Source organism: Babylonia areolata, chromosome 35 (assembly GCF_041734735.1).
Source record: "Babylonia areolata isolate BAREFJ2019XMU chromosome 35, ASM4173473v1, whole genome shotgun sequence".
Lineage (NCBI taxonomy): Eukaryota > Metazoa > Mollusca > Gastropoda > Neogastropoda > Buccinidae > Babylonia > Babylonia areolata.
The window spans coordinates 24,136,197-24,151,886 of record NC_134910.1 but is presented as its reverse complement, the minus strand read 5'-3'; the positions used below and the strand labels follow the sequence as shown (position 1 = coordinate 24,151,886).

General features: G+C 47.4%; 1 protein-coding gene across 1 annotated transcript in view; it reads left to right on the top strand.

Annotated features, from left to right (window-relative positions):
- LOC143278032 (uncharacterized) overlaps positions 1-15,690 on the top strand; it is a 106,104-nt gene that overhangs the window by 68,506 nt on the left and 21,908 nt on the right. Inside the window, exons 14-15 of the mRNA XM_076583044.1 lie at positions 104-1,523; positions 8,028-14,882. Of these exons, the coding sequence (XP_076439159.1) occupies positions 104-1,523; positions 8,028-14,882 (8,275 nt within the window). The remainder of the gene's footprint in view (positions 1-103; positions 1,524-8,027; positions 14,883-15,690) is intronic.

Here is a 15,690-nt window from a genome sequence, read left to right as displayed (position 1 = left end):
TCCTGAAGAGGAAACCCAAGGTGAACACATGGCAACAACAAAATATGCTGAAGGAGAAGAAGAGGAGCTGATCCCAGAAACTTATGAACCCCAGCAAATCCAGATTCCAGACACTGACTGGGAACGTGATGCTCCTTTCACCACTGGTCTGACTTGGCCTGAAGAATATCCTGTTCCTTTTTCTGAAAGGGAGATACATGACCGTGCCTGGACAGAAGACGTCATTCACAGACCTGACAGTCCAGACTCTGTGACGGAGCAACAAGAGATGACTGGCTTGTCTGATGTCACTGCAGACGTTGCCCAGGAGATGCCACCCTTTGAAGAAGACTTCAGTGAAGAGGCAGAAGTGGACTTTGGTGAGGATTTGACACGACCACAAGTGGAAGATGTTTCCACGTCCAGACCTGACAGCCCTGACGCTGAACTCACCTCAGAACGTATATCTTCATTTCCAAAATTCCAGGAAATGCTGTCCACCACGGATGATTTGGGGCACGATCTTCTGGTCAGACCTGACAGTCCAGAATCTGTGGCAGAGTACACTGAGCATGACGACACAGACCTTGATGATGTCACAGCACAGGTCAGTCAGGATGTTGTAGTCTTCAGTGAAGATTTCAGTGAAGATGCTGATGTAGAACTGGGCCAGGACTTGGTAAGGTCAGAAGAAGATGCCATCGACATTGTCAGATCTGACAGTCCTGATCCTGAACTGCAATACCTGTTCCAAGAAATCCATGTTCCTGAGGAAGATTGGATCAAAGAAAGTCCTTTGACTTTGGTTCCACCACCTGAGGAAATGCAGCAGCATGGAACAGAAGAGGGAAAAGATCACGACCTGAAGACAGAGTATCAAGAGGTCACTGATGACATCTCTGAGCCATACGAGCCAAAGGAAATCCACATTGATGCTGCATTAACAGAATCTGTGCCGTTCACAATCCCACAGGATTTCCAAGACAGAGAGGAACCACAAATGGCGGAAGATTCTGCCCCAGACACTTATCAACCCCAAGAAATCCACATACCTGAAAGTGATTTAACAGAATCACAACCTCTCACCTTGTCTGCACCAAGCGAGGCAAGTCCACACACACCTGAAGTGACAGATGGAGCAAAAGATGAAGGTGAACGCATGGACACTGCAACAGACACTGCACAAGAAGAGGTGATCCAGGAAACGTACACAGCTCAGGAAATCGAGATTCCAGACTATAACTGGGACACTGATACTCCTTCCACCACTTCCGCGTCTAAAGTAGAAATGCAGGAATATGGCGTTTCTGGAACAGCAGTAAGAACCCAAGAGGAAGAAGCAGACTTCAGGAAGGAGGTATCATTGGACACACAGGAAAGAGACACCATCCCTGAGACCTATGAACCTGAAGAAATCCACATCCCTGACAGTGAGTGGGGTCAGGCTGTTCCTTTGACAGCACCCATTCCTGAAGAGGAAACCCAAGGTGAACACATGGCAACAACAAAAACTCACAAGCGTACGACCAAGAGGAATTCACACGGTGAGGCAGTCTGTGTCGATGAATGTGCCCGGAATCCGGAGACTAGTGAACTGAGATGAGAAGAAGTCCTATTGTTCCTGAAATCCTGAATGAAATCTGTCAGGATCCGTGGAAGAAGATGGACCCAGATGTCGGTCAATATCCACCATAGACGCACACGTGACGACGAAACAGGGCTCGAGGAAGATGATCAAAGACTTCTGGTCCCACTGCAAAAGAACGACAAGAAAAATCGCTAAGACACAACAGTCCAGAATCCACTACACAAAACAATGAAGTCGCAACAAATCACAATCACAGATCCAAAGAGAATCACAACGAATGCTAACGACAACGCAACAATCAAGCAAACCGAAACAGTGATCATGCGACTATAAGGACACGACAGCCCACACAAGCGAGGAAACATCACTAGGAGTTATTGAAACAACTGACTGAACCAATCACCGAAAGAGACAGAATCGGATAGTCGCTCGACCAATGACCAGCGAATCTACAGAAAAATCAATGACAGGAAACACCTAGAAGACTGAAACACACCGAAAGGAGGGCAGAGTCTAACAACATCCGAAGGAACCCGGACCTGAAAGAAATGCTCAGACGAAGGACTGCACGAGAACTTGACAGAAACCAGATCAACACTGAGGAAGTGAGACACACGGACTTGGCCTAGAATCCGTTCTTTTTAAAAGAGTTGCCGAGAGAATGAGACTTGTGAGCATGTGCTGAGCAGAATGAATGCCTCTGCATCGAGGTTCCCGAAACCACCTTTGAAAACTTGGAAAGTGACTTAATCAGAATGTCGCGAGATTTCGCCTGCGACTCGAAGCAAACGACTTGGGATTGTCCACCACAGAATGCTTTGCTGATCGATGATTTAATCTCTATGATGAATGACTGCAGATAATCGAAGATTGGGCGATGGCCCGTGATTGAAGATCACTCATGTGAACAATGTAAATTTAATCAAACCTAAATACCAAAATGGATTGGAGATGAAACCTATTTACCCAAACAGAACACACATGGAGAAAAGACCTTAGCCCAAAGTCACAACAATGAAAAACACCTTAATCAACCAAACCAATTAAAAGCCCCAAATCTCTCCACAGTCACACAACACAATAAAGGAAAAAGAGTGACTGCAGCACACCCAAGAAGAGGACAAAGAAAACAGCAAAACCGACCAACAGTCCCACAGTAAAAAAAACAGAATAGTTGACAAACAAAAAAACGAGAAAGGGGCAGAAAGGAACACAAACAAACCTCCCGAGGACTCGACCTGAAGAAAAACACAACAAGAACCAAGGAAGGGCACGTACTTAGACACCTCCAAATGACCAGAACAATCCAAACTGGTAAAGGCTAAATTTACCAGAAACAGTTCAGAATGGAACCGCACTCGTTAGCCTCACCCTTACGTGAAGATGCCTGCTGACGAGGAGCCCGGCCTCTCGAAAGGTTGCGACATGAATTTCCCAATCCACCTTGCAGCCAGAGGAGTGCTTCAACAAAAGACCCTGAAGCTCGAACAGACTGGCCGATTTCCAATGATTCGTCCAGGGGCACATCTCGCCGTTGTCGAAATCGGAAGTGACTAGGATCCAATTTTCCGAAAGTCTGTGCAGCATAAGATAAAGACCTGATAGCCAAAGCAGGTCTAGATGTGTTCATAGACATGAGATCCATAAATGCCAAGACCAGAAGTCCAAAATCCATGACAGTGATGAACCCTGTGATCAACAAGTCCAGAAATCATCTCGAGAAAAAAACTGATCTCAGTTCCACCACCAAAAGCACAAGGAAGAACACAGAACCCAAGAATTCACACACGACCAGGCAACACAAGAAATTCTCCAACCATTAACGAATGTACAGTCACAACCAGGTAACAACAGAACAGAGAAGATCACCAACCATAACAAGAATACAAACGAACTGATGCAAACACGCTGAAGTATCACACAGCAGACACACCGAAAGAGGCAAGAAGGAACCCAGACGTCAAACAGAAAGTGGACCAGAAACCAAGGCCAAGAACAATAACATATATTGGAACGAGTCACCCCGACCATCCGAGAAACCAGAGGTGGAACAAATGTCCTGAGAAGAAGACTCGAACAAGTGACCCTTGAACAAAAAGCGAAGACTGAGCCATACCAAATATACTCCCAATCTGCGTCTTGAGGATCCCTTCCAGCAACAGAAACTGCATCACGTTGGAAAGAAGAATGACTTCCAGAAACTAAGATCCCAGCAGCCTTGAGACAACCGGGAGTGTCTTTGCAGGTTGCGCCAGAAAACTTTAAGTCTAATGAAGCAGAGTGACTTGGAAGAAACCTATCAAGCGATTTCCACTCCAGCTAGGAACCCTAGAACTTTCAAAATTCCAGAAATGATCACAGACTATGATAGGACTCGATGTCACTAGTAGAGATTCGACACAGGCCAGACTTGTTACAAGACATCATTCAATTAAACTATCCAGATGTGGTAAAACGTTAGCAGAGAAATGCAATGCTACTGACACGAACAGCCTGAGAGACCATCCAGATGATTTCAAATTTGACTGTTAACCTGCCAGAAATCAGTCGAAGAAAGGGACACCAATTCGACAACGATCAGAACTCTAACTCCAACCAAGTCGAAAGAGAAACCATCCTAAATCCACCCAGAATCACAAAACACCAGAAAGAACCCAAAAGCGACAAACACGTGACTTCTGACAACACAAAGACCAGAAGCAGTCACAAAAACGATTCAGAACGTGCAAAAAGAACCAAAGGAAAATTCAAAGCTGAACGAAACAAGCGAATGAGGCAGAACATTAATGGAACGGCGCCACCAAACCTAATGAAATCACAAAGGAGGTACGGCCTACACACCCAAGAAAGGACCAGAAACATGGCCAGGAAACAATGCGAATAAAGGGACCGATCCTACCCCATCCTTAAGACATGCGAACTTCCTAACAGGAGACCTAAAAAACCATGAAAACAGATATTGCGAGAAAGAGACTCCAAATGAAGCCAAAATCCACTCCATGATGGGACAGTGTCTTAGACACTTCGCGAGACCATGTAAACTGTAAAGTGTAGACATGGGAGTCCTAACACATCCAGACCGTCCAGAAAGATGAGACTGTCGATCATGGCATTCCGAACCACCGTATTTTGAAGGATCAGGGCTGAAAGATTAAACGACCAAAGGGAGATTTCCACAGCACAGATTCGGCAGAGCTGCACGGGGGCGCACGAGTCATGCATATGCTACAACTGGACGTCTGGTGTCAGATCGAGGATAGCAGAGAGACCACTGCAGTCACCACCTCCAAGACATCTAGAAGATGGAAAAGAAAGTCGACTCACCAATCGCAGAAGAGACACGCTACATCAGAGATCTCTTAGATAGAAAAGAACAGGCAACTCGTACAACCGATCCACAGAACAGGAGATTCCACTTTCACCAACAACAAGGCGACAACTCACACGAGACACACAGACATGAACCCCCCCCCCCCCCCCCCCCCCCCCCCCCCCCCCCCCCCCCCCCCCCCCCCCCCCCCCCCCCCCCCCCCCCCCCCCCCCCCCCCCCCCCCCCCCCCCCCCCCCCCCCCCCCCCCCCCCCCCCCCCCCCCCCCCCCCCCCCCCCCCCCCCCCCCCCCCCCCCCCCCCCCCCCCCCCCCCCCCCCCCCCCCCCCCCCCCCCCCCCCCCCCCCCCCCCCCCCCCCCCCCCCCCCCCCCCCCCCCCCCCCCCCCCCCCCCCCCCCCCCCCCCCCCCCCCCCCCCCCCCCCCCCCCCCCCCCCCCCCCCCCCCCCCCCCCCCCCCCCCCCCCCCCCCCCCCCCCCCCCCCCCCCCCCCCCCCCCCCCCCCCCCCCCCCCCCCCCCCCCCCCCCCCCCCCCCCCCCCCCCCCCCCCCCCCCCCCCCCCCCCCCCCCCCCCCCCCCCCCCCCCCCCCCCCCCCCCCCCCCCCCCCCCCCCCCCCCCCCCCCCCCCCCCCCCCCCCCCCCCCCCCCCCCCCCCCCCCCCCCCCCCCCCCCCCCCCCCCCCCCCCCCCCCCCCCCCCCCCCCCCCCCCCCCCCCCCCCCCCCCCCCCCCCCCCCCCCCCCCCCCCCCCCCCCCCCCCCCCCCCCCCCCCCCCCCCCCCCCCCCCCCCCCCCCCCCCCCCCCCCCCCCCCCCCCCCCCCCCCCCCCCCCCCCCCCCCCCCCCCCCCCCCCCCCCCCCCCCCCCCCCCCCCCCCCCCCCCCCCCCCCCCCCCCCCCCCCCCCCCCCCCCCCCCCCCCCCCCCCCCCCCCCCCCCCCCCCCCCCCCCCCCCCCCCCCCCCCCCCCCCCCCCCCCCCCCCCCCCCCCCCCCCCCCCCCCCCCCCCCCCCCCCCCCCCCCCCCCCCCCCCCCCCCCCCCCCCCCCCCCCCCCCCCCCCCCCCCCCCCCCCCCCCCCCCCCCCCCCCCCCCCCCCCCCCCCCCCCCCCCCCCCCCCCCCCCCCCCCCCCCCCCCCCCCCCCCCCCCCCCCCCCCCCCCCCCCCCCCCCCCCCCCCCCCCCCCCCCCCCCCCCCCCCCCCCCCCCCCCCCCCCCCCCCCCCCCCCCCCCCCCCCCCCCCCCCCCCCCCCCCCCCCCCCCCCCCCCCCCCCCCTTTTTTTTTTTTTTTTTTTTTTTTTTTTTTTTTTTTTTTTTTTTTTTTTTTTTTTTTTTTTTTTTTTTTTTTTTTTTTTTTTTTTTTTTTTTTTTTTTTTTTTTTTTTTTTTTTTTTTTTTTTTTTTTTTTTTTTTTTTTTTTTTTTTTTTTTTTTTTTTTTTTTTTTTTTTTTTTTTTTTTTTTTTTTTTTTTTTTTTTTTTTTTTTTTTTTTTTTTTTTTTTTTTTTTTTTTTTTTTTTTTTTTTTTTTTTTTTTTTTTTTTTTTTTTTTTTTTTTTTTTTTTTTTTTTTTTTTTTTTTTTTTTTTTTTTTTTTTTTTTTTTTTTTTTTTTTTTTTTTTTTTTTTTTTTTTTTTTTTTTTTTTTTTTTTTTTTTTTTTTTTTTTTTTTTTTTTTTTTTTTTTTTTTTTTTTTTTTTTTTTTTTTTTTTTTTTTTTTTTTTTTTTTTTTTTTTTTTTTTTTTTTTTTTTTTTTTTTTTTTTTTTTTTTTTTTTTTTTTTTTTTTTTTTTTTTTTTTTTTTTTTTTTTTTTTTTTTTTTTTTTTTTTTTTTTTTTTTTTTTTTTTTTTTTTTTTTTTTTTTTTTTTTTTTTTTTTTTTTTTTTTTTTTTTTTTTTTTTTTTTTTTTTTTTTTTTTTTTTTTTTTTTTTTTTTTTTTTTTTTTTTTTTTTTTTTTTTTTTTTTTTTTTTTTTTTTTTTTTTTTTTTTTTTTTTTTTTTTTTTTTTTTTTTTTTTTTTTTTTTTTTTTTTTTTTTTTTTTTTTTTTTTTTTTTTTTTTTTTTTTTTTTTTTTTTTTTTTTTTTTTTTTTTTTTTTTTTTTTTATGTAGAAGCAGGATTGTAAGGTCAAATGCATCGACATGTCGATCTAAGTCTGATCTGAACTGCATACTGTTCAAGAATCATGTCTGAGATGATCAGAAGTCTTTGACTTTGTTCCACTGAGAAGCAGAGCATGGACGAAGAGGAAATCACGCTGAGAAGGTATCAAGAGTCACATGACATTCTGACATACGAGCAAAGGAAATCCCTTGTGTGCATTACAACGTGCGTCACAATCACAGATCAAGACAGAACACAATGCGGAAGATTCCCATTCAACCAAGATCATACCTGAAAGTGATGGCAGAATCACACTCTACCGTCGCACCAGCGAGGAAGTCACAACCCTGAGTGAAGAAAAGAGTGAACGAGGACACTGCAAATGCCAAGAAGGGTGATCAGAAATACAAGCCAGGAATCGATCAACTAAGGGACATGATCCTCCCTCTCTAAAGTAGAACAGAATGGCTTTTGAACGCAAGAACCCAAGGAAGAAGCAGACTGAAAGTCATGCAACAGAAAGGACCCACCGAGACTATACTAAGAACCAATCCAATGATGGGCAGGTGTTCCTTGACGCACCCATCTAAAGAACCAGGTGAACACTGCAACACAATTGCGAAGGAAGAAGAGAGCTGATCGAAATTGACCACAATCAGATCGACATGACTGGGACTATGTCTTTCCACGTCTGACTGCTAGAATATCGTCTTTTGAAGGAGTACATGCCGGCCTGGACAGAGACGTCATTCGACCTGACGCAGTGACACAACAAGATCTCTGGTTCGAGATTGAGATCATTTGGGCGAAGGCAGAAGTGATGGTTCATAAACCTCACCGCGCGCTGTCCAGATACCATTCAAATTCGAAGGCAGTGATTGGAGATTGTCAGACCAGTGGAGTGGCGTCTGCTGACGCGCGTGAGTACCCGTTTCTCATGAAGATTTCAGGATGTATGTAGAGCCGCTAAGGAGACCTGAATCAGATGGCTGATCGAGCATAGCAAGACCATTCTGAGGAGAGCAAGAATCTTTGTTGGTCACACTGAGAAGAGCAATGCGAAGAAATCAGTAAGACAGATTCGTCACGAGTCCACTACGACAAAATCACTATCGCTACAATCTGCACCACGGATGATTTGGGGCACGATCTTCTGGTCAGACCTGACAGTCCGGAATCTGTGGCAGAGTACACTGAGCATGACGTCACAGACCTTGATGATGTCACAGCACAGGTCAGTCAGGATGTTGTAGTCTTCAGTGAAGATTTCAGTGAAGATGCTGATGTAGAACTGGGCCAGGACTTGGTAAGGTCAGAAGAAGATGCCATCGACATTGTCAGATCTGACAGTCCTGATCCTGAACTGCAATACCTGTTCCAAGAAATCCATGTTCCTGAGGAAGATTGGATCAAAGAAAGTCCTTTGACTTTGGTTCCACCACCTGAGGAAATGCAGCAGCATGGAACAGAAGAGGGAAAAGATCACGGCCTAAAGACAGAGTATCAAGAGGTCACTGATGACATCTCTGAGCCATACGAGCCAAAGGAAATCCACATTGATGCTGCATTAACAGAATCTGTGCCGTTCACAATCCCACAGGATTTCCAAGACAGAGAAGAACCACAAATGGCGGAAGATTCTGCCCCAGACACTTATCAACCCCAAGAAATCCAGATACCTGAAAGTGATTGGACAGAATCACAACCTCTGACCTTGTCTGCACCAAGCGAGGCAAGTCCACACACACCTGAAGTGACAGATGGAACAAAAGATGAAGGTGAACGCATGGACACTGCAACAGACACTGCACAAGAAGAGGTGATCCAAGAAACGTACACAGCTCAGGAAATCGAGATTCCAGACTATAACTGGGACACTGATACTCCTTCCACCACTTCCGCGTCTAAAGTAGAAATGCAGGAATATGGCGTTTCTGGAACAGCAGTAAGAACCCAAGAGGAAGAAGCAGACTTCAGGAAGGAGGTATCATTGGACACACAGGAAAGAGACACCATCCCTGAGACCTATGAACCTGAAGAAATCCACATCCCTGATAGTGAGTGGGGTCAGGCTGTTCCTTTGACAGCACCCATTCCTGAAGAGGAAACCCAAGGTGAACACATGGCAACAACAAAATATGCTGAAGGAGAAGAAGAGGAGCTGATCCCAGAAACTTATGAACCCCAGCAAATCCAGATTCCAGACACTGACTGGGAACGTGATGCTCCTTTCACCACTGGTCTGACTTGGCCTGAAGAATATCCTGTTCCTTTTTCTGAAAGGGAGATACATGACCGTGCCTGGACAGAAGACGTCATTCACAGACCTGACAGTCCAGACTCTGTGACGGAGCAACAAGAGATGACTGGCTTGTCTGATGTCACTGCAGACGTTGCCCAGGAGATGCCACCCTTTGAAGAAGACTTCAGTGAAGAGGCAGAAGTGGACTTTGGTGAGGATTTGACACGACCACAAGTGGAAGATGTTTCCACGTCCAGACCTGACAGCCCTGACGCTGAACTCACCTCAGAACGTATATCTTCATTTCCAAAATTCCAGGAAATGCTGTCCACCACGGATGATTTGGGGCACGATCTTCTGGTCAGACCTGACAGTCCAGAATCTGTGGCAGAGTACACTGAGCATGACGTCACAGACCTTGATGATGTCACAGCACAGGTCAGTCAGGATGTTGTAGTCTTCAGTGAAGATTTCAGTGAAGATGCTGATGTAGAACTGGGCCAGGACTTGGTAAGGTCAGAAGAAGATGCCATCGACATTGTCAGATCTGACAGTCCTGATCCTGAACTGCAATACCTGTTCCAAGAAATCCATGTTCCTGAGGAAGATTGGATCAAAGAAAGTCCTTTGACTTTGGTTCCACCACCTGAGGAAATGCAGCAGCATGGAACAGAAGAGGGAAAAGATCACGACCTGAAGACAGAGTATCAAGAGGTCACTGATGACATCTCTGAGCCATACGAGCCAAAGGAAATCCACATTGATGCTGCATTAACAGAATCTGTGCCGTTCACAATCCCACAGGATTTCCAAGACAGAGAAGAACCACAAATGGCGGAAGATTCTGCCCCAGACACTTATCAACCCCAAGAAATCCAGATACCTGAAAGTGATTGGACAGAATCACAACCTCTGACCTTGTCTGCACCAAGCGAGGCAAGTCCACACACACCTGAAGTGACAGATGGAACAAAAGATGAAGGTGAACGCATGGACACTGCAACAGACACTGCACAAGAAGAGGTGATCCAAGAAACGTACACAGCTCAGGAAATCGAGATTCCAGACTATAACTGGGACACTGATACTCCTTCCACCACTTCCACATCTAAAGTAGAAATGCAGGAATATGGCGTTTCTGGAACAGCAGTAAGAACCCAAGAGGAAGAAGCAGACTTCAGGAAGGAGGTATCATTGGACACACAGGAAAGAGACACCATCCCTGAGACCTATGAACCTGAAGAAATCCACATCCCTGATAGTGAGTGGGGTCAGGCTGTTCCTTTGACAGCACCCATTCCTGAAGAGGAAACCCAAGGTGAACACATGGCAACAACAAAATATGCTGAAGGAGAAGAAGAGGAGCTGATCCCAGAAACTTATGAACCCCAGCAAATCCAGATTCCAGACACTGACTGGGAACGTGATGCTCCTTTCACCACTGGTCTGACTTGGCCTGAAGAATATCCTGTTCCTTTTTCTGAAAGGGAGATACATGACCGTGCCTGGACAGAAGACGTCATTCACAGACCTGACAGTCCAGACTCTGTGACGGAGCAACAAGAGATGACTGGCTTGTCTGATGTCACTGCAGACGTTGCCCAGGAGATGCCACCCTTTGAAGAAGACTTCAGTGAAGAGGCAGAAGTGGACTTTGGTGAGGATTTGACACGACCACAAGTGGAAGATGTTTCCACGTCCAGACCTGACAGCCCTGACGCTGAACTCACCTCAGAACGTATATCTTCATTTCCAAAATTCCAGGAAATGCTGTCCACCACGGATGATTTGGGGCACGATCTTCTGGTCAGACCTGACAGTCCGGAATCTGTGGCAGAGTACACTGAGCATGACGTCACAGACCTTGATGATGTCACAGCACAGGTCAGTCAGGATGTTGTAGTCTTCAGTGAAGATTTCAGTGAAGATGCTGATGTAGAACTGGGCCAGGACTTGGTAAGGTCAGAAGAAGATGCCATCGACATTGTCAGATCTGACAGTCCTGATCCTGAACTGCAATACCTGTTCCAAGAAATCCATGTTCCTGAGGAAGATTGGATCAAAGAAAGTCCTTTGACTTTGGTTCCACCACCTGAGGAAATGCAGCAGCATGGAACAGAAGAGGGAAAAGATCACGGCCTGAAGACAGAGTATCAAGAGGTCACTGATGACATCTCTGAGCCATACGAGCCAAAGGAAATCCACATTGATGCTGCATTAACAGAATCTGTGCCGTTCACAATCCCACAGGATTTCCAAGACAGAGAAGAACCACAAATGGCGGAAGATTCTGCCCCAGACACTTATCAACCCCAAGAAATCCAGATACCTGAAAGTGATTGGACAGAATCACAACCTCTGACCTTGTCTGCACCAAGCGAGGCAAGTCCACACACACCTGAAGTGACAGATGGAACAAAAGATGAAGGTGAACGCATGGACACTGCAACAGACACTGCACAAGAAGAGGTGATCCAAGAAACGTACACAGCTCAGGAAATCGAGATTCCAGACTATAACTGGGACACTGATACTCCTTCCACCACTTCCGCGTCTAAAGTAGAAATGCAGGAATATGGCGTTTCTGGAACAGCAGTAAGAACCCAAGAGGAAGAAGCAGACTTCAGGAAGGAGGTATCATTGGACACACAGGAAAGAGACACCATCCCTGAGACCTATGAACCTGAAGAAATCCACATCCCTGATAGTGAGTGGGGTCAGGCTGTTCCTTTGACAGCACCCATTCCTGAAGAGGAAACCCAAGGTGAACACATGGCAACAACAAAATATGCTGAAGGAGAAGAAGAGGAGCTGATCCCAGAAACTTATGAACCCCAGCAAATCCAGATTCCAGACACTGACTGGGAACGTGATGCTCCTTTCACCACTGGTCTGACTTGGCCTGAAGAATATCCTGTTCCTTTTTCTGAAAGGGAGATACATGACCGTGCCTGGACAGAAGACGTCATTCACAGACCTGACAGTCCAGACTCTGTGACGGAGCAACAAGAGATGACTGGCTTGTCTGATGTCACTGCAGACGTTGCCCAGGAGATGCCACCCTTTGAAGAAGACTTCAGTGAAGAGGCAGAAGTGGACTTTGGTGAGGATTTGACACGACCACAAGTGGAAGATGTTTCCACGTCCAGACCTGACAGCCCTGACGCTGAACTCACCTCAGAACGTATATCTTCATTTCCAAAATTCCAGGAAATGCTGTCCACCACGGATGATTTGGGGCACGATCTTCTGGTCAGACCTGACAGTCCGGAATCTGTGGCAGAGTACACTGAGCATGACGACACAGACCTTGATGATGTCACAGCACAGGTCAGTCAGGATGTTGTAGTCTTCAGTGAAGATTTCAGTGAAGATGCTGATGTAGAACTGGGCCAGGACTTGGTAAGGTCAGAAGAAGATGCCATCGACATTGTCAGATCTGACAGTCCTGATCCTGAACTGCAATACCTGTTCCAAGAAATCCATGTTCCTGAGGAAGATTGGATCAAAGAAAGTCCTTTGACTTTGGTTCCACCACCTGAGGAAATGCAGCAGCATGGAACAGAAGAGGGAAAAGATCACGGCCTGAAGACAGAGTATCAAGAGGTCACTGATGACATCTCTGAGCCATACGAGCCAAAGGAAATCCACATTGATGCTGCATTAACAGAATCTGTGCCGTTCACAATCCCACAGGATTTCCAAGACAGAGAAGAACCACAAATGGCGGAAGATTCTGCCCCAGACACTTATCAACCCCAACAAATCCAGATACCTGAAAGTGATTGGACAGAATCACAACCTCTGACCTTGTCTGCACCAAGCGAGGCAAGTCCACACACACCTGAAGTGACAGATGGAACAAAAGATGAAGGTGAACGCATGGACACTGCAACAGACACTGCACAAGAAGAGGTGATCCAAGAAACGTACACAGCTCAGGAAATCGAGATTCCAGACTATAACTGGGACACTGATACTCCTTCCACCACTTCCGGATCTGAAGTAGAAATGCAGGAATATGGCGTTTCTGGAACAGCAGTAAGAACTGAAGAGGAAGAAGCAGACTTCAGAAAGGAGGTGTCATTGGACACACAGGAAAGAGACACCATCCCTGAGACCTATGAACCTGAAGAAATCCACATCCCTGATAGTGAGTGGGGTCAGGCTGTTCCTTTGACAGCACCCATTCCGGAAGAGGAAACCCAAGGTGAACACATGGCAACAACAAAATATGCTGAAGGAGAAGAAGAGGAGCTGAACCCAGAAACTTATGAACCCCAGCAAATCCAGATTCCAGACACTGACTGGGAACGTGATGCTCCTTTCACCACTGGTCTGACTTGGCCTGAAGAATATCCTGTTCCTTTTTCTGAAAGGGAGATACATGACCGTGCCTGGACAGAAGACGTCATTCACAGACCTGACAGTCCAGACTCTGTGACGGAGCAACAAGAGATGACTGGCTTGTCTGATGTCACTGCAGACGTTGCCCAGGAGATGCCACCCTTTGAAGAAGACTTCAGTGAAGAGGCAGAAGTGGACTTTGGTGAGGATTTGACACGACCACAAGTGGAAGATGTTTCCACGTCCAGACCTGACAGCCCTGACGCTGAACTCACCTCAGAACGTATATCTTCATTTCCAAAATTCCAGGAAATGCTGTCCACCACGGATGATTTGGGGCACGATCTTCTGGTCAGACCTGACAGTCCGGAATCTGTGGCAGAGTACACTGAGCATGACGTCACAGACCTTGATGATGTCACAGCACAGGTCAGTCAGGATGTTGTAGTCTTCAGTGAAGATTTCAGTGAAGATGCTGATGTAGAACTGGGCCAGGACTTGGTAAGGTCAGAAGAAGATGCCATCGACATTGTCAGATCTGACAGTCCTGATCCTGAACTGCAATACCTGTTCCAAGAAATCCATGTTCCTGAGGAAGATTGGATCAAAGAAAGTCCTTTGACTTTGGTTCCACCACCTGAGGAAATGCAGCAGTATGGAGCAGAAGAAGGAAAAGAAATCCAGATACCTGAAAGTGATTGGACAGAATCACAACCTCTGACCTTGTCTGCACCAAGCGAGGCAAGTCCACACACACCTGAAGTGACAGATGGAACAAAAGATGAAGGTGAACGCATGGACACTGCAACAGACACTGCACAAGAAGAGGTGATCCAAGAAACGTACAGAACTCAGGAAATTGAAATTCCAGACTATAACTGGGACACCGACACTCCTTCCACTACTTCCGCATCTAAAGTAGAAATGCAGGAATATGGCGTTTCTGGAACAACAGTAAGAACTGCACAAGAAGAGGTGATCCAAGAAACGTACAGAACTCAGGAAATTGAAATTCCAGAGATGCAGAGAACGTACGAACCTCGGGGAATCGAGATTCCAGACTATAACTGGGATACCGACTCTCCTTCCACTACTTCTGTATCTGAACTAGAAAAGCAGCAAGGTCATGCTCATGGAACAGTATGGATTGTTGAAGAGGGAAAATGGTGCGTCCCTGAAGAGATGATCGCAGACACACAAGAATGGGACACTACACGTGAGACTGACGTCACCAAACGTCAAACTGAGGACAGGGTTACGTCATCAATTGAACAACAACGGGCTCAGCAGCTGACTGCTTCTGCTGACAGTTATTCCGGTGAGTATACATGTCTGAACGTGTGATTTTCTTTATCTGCATATTTGTACTTATGTCTGATCTGTGTGGTTGACTGGTTGCGGTGCTGATTGTTCTCTGTTGGTTTTGGATAACCTGTCTAGAAATATAGATTACTAAGTTTGTGTCATCTGTCTATCTATATAACTCTCTGTCTCTATCTATCTATTTATTTGTATATGTATATATATATATATATATATATATATATATATATATATATATATCTGTGTGTGTGTGTGTGTGTGTGTGTGCCACGGTTGTAATACAGTAACCCGGGCACATTTGATTCCAAATGGAAAGATTAATTTGTACTGTCCGATTATTACAATACTTCTACTGCAAGGACTACTACTATTTCTGCTACTGCTGCTAATACTACTAGTTCTGCTGCTGCTGCTGCCACTACTACCACTATATAGTACTTAAATGGCACAAACTCTTCATATGCTAGGCTCTAAGTGCCTCACATGCAAGATATATATATATATATATATATATATATATATATATACATATATACATATATATATATATATATATTGTGAGAGAGAGATAACACATGACATGTATGCTGTATATATTGGCATACAACATATACAGTAAGACATGAAGAAATACAAAATATATATATAATTTTTTTTCTTCTTTTTTTAAACAAAAAATACTTTGCACACCAACTGACCAAGGCAATACTACAGACTGCAATCATGAACAAGCACACCAACTGACCAAGGCAATACTACAGATTGCAATCACGAACAAGCACACCAACTGACCAGGGCAATAC